Genomic DNA, 9,619 nt, shown 5'->3' with positions numbered 1-9,619 from the left:
AAAGACCCATCAAGGGGAAACCTGAGCCTGAGCAAGAGAAATTAACTGTATACCTCTGACCCGGGTGGATTTCTGTTTTGTTTCCTATTCTGCATAAACTCTGTACTACTTAGACCTTGTATGTCTTTTTTTTTTTTTGGTCTATCCATCTGTTTATTTGCATAACTTTCAATATATATTATTGTTGGCGATGTTTGCCTTGAAAAATACACCAGAAAACATTCATCAGCTACAGGTGGAATTAATCACATTTCTAGCATAGATTAAATGATAGATGTTGCTAGGTGTATTCATATTCAGAGGAGAATGCTAACAGAGGATGAAATGGTAAGGATAGGCAGAAAGCAGTGTCTTCTATTGTTTTCTCAGATATCCAAAGCCAAACAGGAAAACATATATGGTGGAACTAGACATTATAAATTAGACCAAAATGTATTAAAATGAAAGATTTGAAATTAATCATTTTGATTTAAATTAATTCCTTTTTCTCCTCCATATTTCACGAACATTCAGATTCTTTTTCCCCTACAAAAATACATCTAGTTTATCTTTTTCCCCTGGTAATTCTAGTTCTTGCTTTTGCTTATATTCTTAAAAACTTTGGAGTCATGCATTTAAGTATTTATTTAATAACCCTTCAGCCCTTGTATCTCCCACCAAAAAAATGCCTGAGTAAATGTTTTAATTTTTAATAGATGCACATCTATAGTATGCTTGTTTCTCTAAAAAACTTAGGTTATATTACCAAGCCTTCTAGAAACAATACCATAATAGAGCAGGATAAAAACTTTAATGCCTTCTTTACCTGTCCTTATATTTTGTAAGAGCACAGGTCTTCATAGAGGAGAGAAACAATAAGGAAGAGCTGTTATTGCTTGGTGTCTTTAAAGCACCTGATGGAACTCTCTGGAAGCCACTAGGCAGTTGTTCAGGATGCAGATCTAGTGCTGGCCTACCTCAGTAGAAGGCTCCATCAACCAGGAGCTCCTTCGTCATTCTATTTACTCATTGTGGATAATGTCTATGATGATGCAGGTACCAAATAGTAGGTGAGACCATACATCACACATTCCACTTTTATAAAGCAGAGGTAATAAGCATGTGCCATTAGCCAGTATAAAACCATAAAACAAAACAGATTTCAGAAAAGAAAAACTAAACACTCTAGTTCCTTATCAATAATACCCCTCTCCCAGTGCATTAAACTCCTCTTTGTTCCTCTATAGACTTTAAATAACATGACCATCAGTTACAGCAGAAAGTTTTCCTACCAAATTATCATATGAAGTCCAAAGACAGAACTAATAAAAGTTTAGGGTTATTGATGAAATTTTGTCATGGTGAATCTTATCAAGTCTGTTTAGCCAGTTTATCCTTGATCTCTATAGTTCCCTATAAAATTACTATAGTAATTTTATATCCACTGATTCCCACCCTTCCCCTTGATTATAAATCCCTACTTGTCCGTGTTGGAGTAGGAATTAAGTCCAGTTTCTGTCATCTCCCACTGGAAGACCTGGTTACAGTGATTCCTATACCAATTGACATGACCTTGTGAATACAGTATACCTTACTATGCTTTATTATTTTTTAAAAAATTTTATCATGTTTTGTTTGGGGTTTTGTTTTATGATGTTTTGTTGTATTTTTCCTCCTTTAATTCTCTTAATGTTATAATTAGGATTTCTTATCTTTTTGGTGTTTTTTCGCATTTTTAAATACCAGTTTTATTTTTTTCTCATTGATCCAGAAAAGTTTACTGTAACGTTTTTTTTTTTTTTTTTGAGATAATTTAAAAGGAAGGCCAAAGAACATTTTGAAAATTCAAAAAGAGAAAAGAAAGGAAACAGGGAAAAATAGATAAATAAAATAAATATTAAAAGGAGAAGAGAGTAAAGAAAAAATATATATACAAATCAGCAAATAATGAAGATAAGAAAACCTTGATAAAAAGCAAAAGTATTTGTTTCTGCCAAAGTGGCCACTCACATGGGCAAGAGTGGGTGTTCCCTACCTATGCTGATCAGAATTTCTTTCTGTGTCCTCAACAAGCAACCAGTGGAAGTAGTTTGGGACTGGAACCAGTTGGAATATCTCTCAACTGCCCTGCTCACCAGGATAAGATAATACAAACTGCAAAGTTTCAGAAATTTACTCTGAAAAGATTACTCAAGGCAATCTCAGGGTTGGGCTGACACCAGGCTCTGAGTCAGAGTCTGTGTCACGTGCCCATTGTGAAACCCACTTGGAAGGAAGGGGAAGTGAGTACACTGGGAAGAAGGAGTCCAGCACAATCCATAGCACCAGTCTCACCTTCTAAGATACAGCTTCTACTATAACCATGTATGCCTGCTCAGTCCCCAGAACTCCTTCAGCTAGTCACCTAGTATGTCTGTCCTAAACAGGAAGCAAGTTCTGCTTCATTCCATGTCACTCACTGGTTTCCCACTACATAGATTTTTCAGTGGGTTTGTTTCAGTGGGACTACCCTGGGGCTAAACTGGGTCTCAAGGTAGATGTCCACTGGGACAGTGTAGTCATGTTTGCTGTAGGTTCCTCTGTAGGAAAATGCAGAGGCTTTTGATTTGCACAACAGCAAGTTCAGATGCAACCTTCTCAAAATGGCTCATTTTTACAGAACTATGAGCATAGATTGGGAAGTGCAAAGGACTTCTCTAGTGCCAGCCCGTTATGCACATCCCAGATCCAGCTGTGTTCAGTCTTCCCATCTGCACTATGTTAAATTCTGTGCCAGCTGTGCTTATTGGGTCCCCTTCTTTCTCTGCTGTTCCTGTCCTTTGCCATGTTGGCACAGTGTGGCACTGTAGCTCTTTCTTGCTTTCTCTATTTTTTGTATTTGTTCTTTTTAGTCATACATGACAGTAGAATGTATTTTGACATACATACATGTAGTATAACTTCCCATTCTTGTGGTTGTACATGATGTGGAGTTACACTGGTCATGTATTCATATATGAACATAAGAAAGTTACATCTGATGATTCATTCTATTGTCTTTCTCATTCCCTTCCCCACCTCTCCCTTCCTGCTACTCTGCTCTGTCCAATCTGGTGAAAACAAGCCCCCCACCCCTGCACCCCTCATCTATTGTGAGTCAGCATCTGCATCAACAGAGAGAACATTCAGCCCTTGGATTTTTGGTATTGGCTTATTTCACTTAGCATCATAATTTCCAGTTTCATCCATTTAACTAAAAAACATAATTACATTCTTCTTTATGGCTGAGTAATATTTGTGTATATATACCATATTTTCCTTATCCACTCATCTGTTGAAGAGCTCTTAGGTTGGTTCCATAGTTTAGCTATTGTGAATTGAGCTGCTATAAACATTGATGTGGCTGCATCACTGTAGTATGCTGATTTTTAAGTCCTTTGCATGTACACTGAGGAGTGGGATAACTGGGTCAAATGGTGGTTCCATTCCAAGTTTCCTGAGGAATCCTCATATGGCTTTCCATAGTGTTGCACCAATTTTCAGTCCCACCAACAGTGTATGAATGGACATTTCCCCCCACATCCTTCCCAATATTTATTGTTACTTGTATTCTTTATAACTGCCATTCTGACTGGAAGAAGATGAAATCTTAGCATAGTTTGAATTTGCGTTTCTCTATTGCTAGTGATGTTGAACATATTTTCTTATATTTGTTGATTGATCGTATTTCTTCTTCTGTGAAGTACCTGTTCAATTCCTTAGCCCATTTATTGATTGGGCTTTATTTATTTATTTTTTGGGTGTTAAGTTCTTTGAGTTCTTTATGTATCCTGGAGGTTAATGCTATATCTGAGATAAAGGTAGCAAAGATTTTCTCCCATTCTGTAGGCTCTCTCTTCACATTCTTGATTGTTTCCTTTGCTTTGAAGAAGCTTCTCAGTTTGATACCATCTATTTATTGATTCTTGATATATTACTTATTATGCTTTTGAAGTCTTGTTGAAGAAATAGGTTCCTAAACCAACATGATGAGCCTATTTTTTTTCTAGTAGGTGCAGGGTCTCTGGTCTAATTCCTAGATCCTTGATCCACTTTGAGTTGTGTTTTGTGCAGGGTGAGAGATAGGGGTTAAATTTTATTCTACTACATGTGTATTTTCAGTTTTCACAACACCATTTGTGGAAGAGGCTAACATTTCTCCAATGTACATTTATGGCACCTCTGTCTAGCATGAGATAACTGTATTTATGTGGGTCTGTCTCTGTGTCTTCTATTCTGTTCCACTGGTCTATGTGTCTGTTATGGTACCAGTACCATGCCATTGTTTTTACTATAGCCCCATAGTATAATTTAAGATCTTGCATCATCTCCACCTTCTCTTCCACTATTCAGAGTCTGGATTTCTCCAAGGCTCTGTATGTCCACTATTGTACTTCAGCATTTTCCCATAGGCATGTGCCTCAATGAATAGTTGCTTTCCAATTGTTTTGATTCCAATGCACAGAGAAGCAGGCAAGTGCTGGTTGCTTCTGATTTGCTGTCTTCAAAAGTATTTATTAATTTAATTCAAGTTTTATCATATTCTTTGCCTTTTTCAAAAAAAAACATGTTCTCAGTTGAAGTGTAGAATCATGTTCTTAACTTTATTGGTCTTAAATTCTCAGATGATCAACAGATTAAAAAAAGCAATAATTTTTTCATTGAGAGTGAGTTTATGTTAAATACACTATGTTCTATTATTTATGTTTAATTCTCACAAAATTGGGAGAAAGATGTAATTATGAAATCCATTTATAGACAAAGATATAATGATTAGAGTAAGTTGATTCTCACACATAATAATTTCCAGAATCAGGATCAAAAGACTTGTCTAGTGCTGATGCCTCATAAATTGTAATCATCTTATGCAATGATATCATTTATTTGTTTTAATTTCTTTTGGATCGAGAGTAAGTTATATTACTTATAGTTGTTTGTTGATATCTTCCTCCTTCCATCCCTCCCTCCCTTTTTTCCTTTCTTCTCTCTTTCTATTGTAGGAAAATCAAAAGTTTTTCTCTACCATCTTAGGATTTTTCTGCTGAGTATGAGAATTAAGTTGACATGGAGATAGACAGGAGAAAAGCATCCACTTTTATATCATACAAATTTTATGCAGAAAAGAAATCTTCATAAAAAATAAGACTCAAAGACTCAGAATTGAACATGCATATTTAATTGGGAAAATTAGTATATTGTGAACATATGATAAGGTAAAAGTTTGGGATATGGTTGAGAAGTAACCAGGAGGTTTAATGAGGTTTGTTTATACAAATTTCCTTTAGCCTCAACTCTCCACTCTTGATGTAAGAGTGTTACTTTTCCTTCTGGTATAGAAAGAACATTTTTCACATGGGAATCCATTTGACCCAGGATATTTCTTCTTGCATCTTCTACTTTTCAGATTCTTTAATTTAATATAATAGGTATGTCAAGTTCTGAGTGTCACCCTCTGAACTCCTTCACTCTCATATCATGTTAAAGGGAAAAAAAGAACAAAGGCATTAGTAATCTGTTGGAAGATTTATAAAAATAAAATGCTAATATTCTTCTGGATATCATAGGCTCAACACACACATAAGCATGCGTGTGCATACACACACAAAGAGAATCCAAAGGCAGAATTTGATTCCTTATCCATGGCCTAATAGTTCTTAGAACCTGCTTTTCCATATGCACTCTTTACTAAATTTAGTACTTAAAATCAATTATGTCAGTGTTTAGCAGTTCTGATTTTTGTTTTCCTTGTCATTCTCAAGAATGCTGATGTTCCTTTGAAAATCTTCATGCTCAAACGTTCATTTGATTAAACAGAGAAGGAAAAGTAAAAAGCAAAACTGATTCACTACAGTGAGTGGAAATAGTTTTTGATTTATTTTATCTGATATTTTTTTCTTTTTTCAGTAATATCAAAATGTTCTAAAACTGTGGCATGTGGAGGGGAATGGACTGTAGTAGGAGAGAAGTGTTTCTACTTTTCTGATGATATCAGAAACTGGACAGCCAGTGACAGAGACTACAGATCACAGGGGTCAAAACCGGCTTAGATTGATACACAAAGGGATATGGTAGGAAAAATTTTAAATAATTTCAAAGATTATGTTTCTGCAAGGAGAGAATAAAAACAATAACAGCTTATATTGTGTGACAATACATGTCAGACAGTGTTCTGAACATAATACTTATAAAAACTCAGGTAATCTTCAACCAGTGCCATGTGCATGCACACACACACACACACACACACAGCACACATGCACAGAGGCATGAGCTGGGATTTGAATGCAGGCAAATTGCCTAGTGATATCATGTCTTAACATCAGTGCCTACTGTGTAGATAGATAAATGTCTTTATTGGATGTTTTTAGATTGCAATATTATTTCTTAGTTACATTTGCCTTCCACCAAAACTTTTCTGGAAATTAGAATTTAAAAAAATGATTTAGCTCTTAGAGTTTAGGAACTTAGAGGTGAGGATGTGAAGGAGATATGTGTACTTGTAGTAAGTGAATTAATAAATGGAAGAGGTGAGAGAAGGCAGACAGACTTGGACTTTAGGGACACAGTAAGAAATGAGGTTGGTTGGTTTGTAAAGAAAAGCTGACAAAAATGATTAAGGTCCTATAGTAAGGATATTATGGAGGAAACCCTGAAACTCCCACTTAATATCTCCCATTGTAATAAATCATATTTACCCAGGAGTTAGTTTGATCTCAGATTGTATGAGAAAACATATAGCACGAATGGCATTCTTATGATGGGATCTACTCAAAGCAGTTTCCCTCTGAGTTTTTCCTTCTTAACAGTACTGCCACTTTCCTTTACTTCTTTCCCCTTTAATATATTGTGAACATATGATGAGGTAAAAATTTTGGATATGATAGGGAAGTAACCAGGAGGTTTAATGAGGTTTGTTTACACAAATTTCCCTTAGACTCAACTCTCCACTCATGATGTAAGAGTATTACTTTTCCTTCTGGTATAGAAAGAACACTTTTCACATGGGAATTTCAGGCCCTTCTTCTTTAAATGATGGAAGGGCACCCACACTTAAAACAATATAGAAGCATTGGTTCCTGTCATCCTTCAGGAACAGGCTATACCAGTTCCTGTAGAAACCTTTGAGACCCCTAGCTTGTCATCCAGGTAGTTTTAACATCATTGCAGTTCATGGTCTTCGTCATTCACCTAGTGACTAGAACATATCAACGACTTAGACTTTGAACTTAAAAAGAAAAAAGTCAAATATGCTTTTCTCACAATTTCTGAAGAGGTGGAAATTGCCTTTGAAGATAATTAGAGGCCATGTAGATTATAGAATTTCAATAACACGATTAAAATATAACTTCTTAGACATGTCTAACTGATAGAGTGAAATAAAAATTGTTCTGATAATATTATCTCAAAGATATCTGTGCTGTTTGTGCTAGAAAAAAAATGAAGACATCAGAATTTAGAATGTGAATTTTAAAAGGTGAAATGATTTAGTTGAGAAGCATATTCCACAATGTGCTCTAAAATATTAACTAATGGATGACACCTTGTGCTTGTGAAAGGAATTTTTGAAGAAATATACAGGAACTTCCATGCACTGCATTGGGTTGAGCAGGAAAGTGGGAGAGTCTTGGAAATGGACAAATGGTACCACATTCAATGCTGTGTAAGCTTCAAATTTAGTATGAAAATTTTTATTATTGTGTTCTAGAAAAATTTAAATAATTTGAATGGTGATATTAAAAATAAATCTTTTTTTTCTGTGTTAAAGAGACCTTCATATGAAAACTTTCAATCTCCAATCTGACATATGCCTCTTAACAAATCTCATAGTTTTTTAAAAATTCATCCAATGTCCACTATAAGCAATTTACTTATTTGAACTTTAATTTAATTTTAAGTATTTTTAATTTCTGTAACAGTTCCTTGCATGAAAGTTGCCTCCTCACTTATATACCATTTTTCCTAATAACCAGGGGTATAAGACTCTTCTTTCAATCCATGTATTCCTCCCTAATTTTTTAAGTTAGCGCTAGACAGAAAAGTGACAGCCAATTAGACAAATATTGAAAGCTTGGTTATATCATACTTGTTATAAAAAAAATTAAATATCAACAGGGCTAATTAACAAAAACTATATTACATGTGTTCTTTTGGTTTTACTCTCTGTATTTCAACAACACCAAATAAATATGAACCTTATTCTTTACTTTTAGTAAAATAAAAATATTCATTAAATTTATGCCTGGAAGCTACTTTTTTATTTACAGAGATCTTTTGATTTAGCAAACATTCTTTTTCTAAATAGAAAAAATGATAGATAACATAGAAGAATGAAAGGAAAAGAAGGAAAGAAGCAAGACAGATAGAGCGGGCAGTAGGAGGAAAAGGAAAGGTAAGAAAAGGGCCGAGCATGGCAGAGCACACCTGTAGTCCCAACTACTTAGGAGTCTGAGGCAGGAGGACTGCAAGTTTGAGGCCAGCCTCAGAAATTTAGCAAGATCTTCAGCAATTTAGCAAGACCCTGTCTCAAAATAAAATTTAAAAGGACTGAGAATGTAGCTCACAGCTAAAGCACCCCTGGATTCAATCCACCAGTCTAAAAACAAACAAAACCAAACGAAAAAACAAAGAAAGAAATGGACATAAACCTGTCTTCATCTGTCTGTACACTTTTTCTCCACATTGTTCTGAATAGAAGTACAGATTATAACTCAAAAAAAAAATACCAAATTCAGTCTTATTTTCTTTTATTGAACCAATTTTTGTGAAAACATATGATATCAGGTAATATATTTTCTGGGAACTTGGTGTTTTTAAATATGTTTCAAATCACTGTGTTCTTAATTTTCTTTTTGATTATAGATGTATATAGCTCCCAAACTGACTTAGATTATTTCCTTTCAGGTTTGAAATAAAAGGGGATGGATTCTTTTTATTCCTGAATGCTGATAGAGTCCATAGTTCCAGGGGATTAATTGATATCAAGTGGATTTGCAGCATACCTAAGTATTTGTAGAGTATAGAAAACTAGAAAATGACTATCTTACTTCTGAGGTAAAGGAAAGAACTAATTAAGCAGAAATTGTTTTTTATTTATTATGTTTTGAAGCAGACAGCTTTTCAAGTATTAAACAGAAGAAACCAAATTTTATGAATAAATGGAAAATTATACATAGAACCTCATAAATTCATAATACATAAGTGCCCAATATGTGCAAATTTCAAAATATTTTAACTCTACTACATAAGAGATCAGATCAAAGCAATAATAAATAATTAGATGAACTGTGACTACAATGATGGTTATGAAAAATGAATTTAAAAGTATCTATATTGATAGGCCGACTAAGGATTATAGCTTAATAGTTAAAGAAATTTATGAGCTCTCTACATGTGAATGTTAAAAAATATACTAACCATACTGTCCTTGGCTTAAATGTTACCAGACAATCACCCATGGATGGGTATTTACTTCAACAATATCCTGAAAACAAGGGAATGCGTACCAGGAAAGACGTTGATTCTGTCTTAGTTTGTTTGGTCTACTATAACAAAATACTTTTACTTTTTATAAAAATACTTTTATTTCTTATAGTTGTAGAGGCTATAAGTCCAAGATCCAGGC

At 34.4% G+C, this 9,619-nt stretch overlaps 1 protein-coding gene across 1 annotated transcript; it reads left to right on the top strand.

Moving 5' to 3' along the window:
• Nucleotides 1–190: 190 nt before the first annotated feature.
• On the top strand, nt 191–9,010 carry Clec2a (C-type lectin domain family 2 member A). The gene is given in 5 exon segments (XM_027923834.2): nt 191–235; nt 921–1,035; nt 5,902–6,065; nt 7,554–7,657; nt 8,899–9,010. Coding segments are annotated over 5 exon segments (540 nt in total).
• The last annotated feature ends 609 nt before the right edge of the window (nt 9,011–9,619 follow it).

The sequence above is a fragment of the Marmota flaviventris genome, chromosome 3, assembly GCF_047511675.1.
Source record: "Marmota flaviventris isolate mMarFla1 chromosome 3, mMarFla1.hap1, whole genome shotgun sequence".
NCBI lineage: Eukaryota > Metazoa > Chordata > Mammalia > Rodentia > Sciuridae > Marmota > Marmota flaviventris.
The sequence above is the reverse complement of the archived record's forward strand: the minus strand, read 5'-3'. Positions and strand labels throughout refer to the sequence as shown.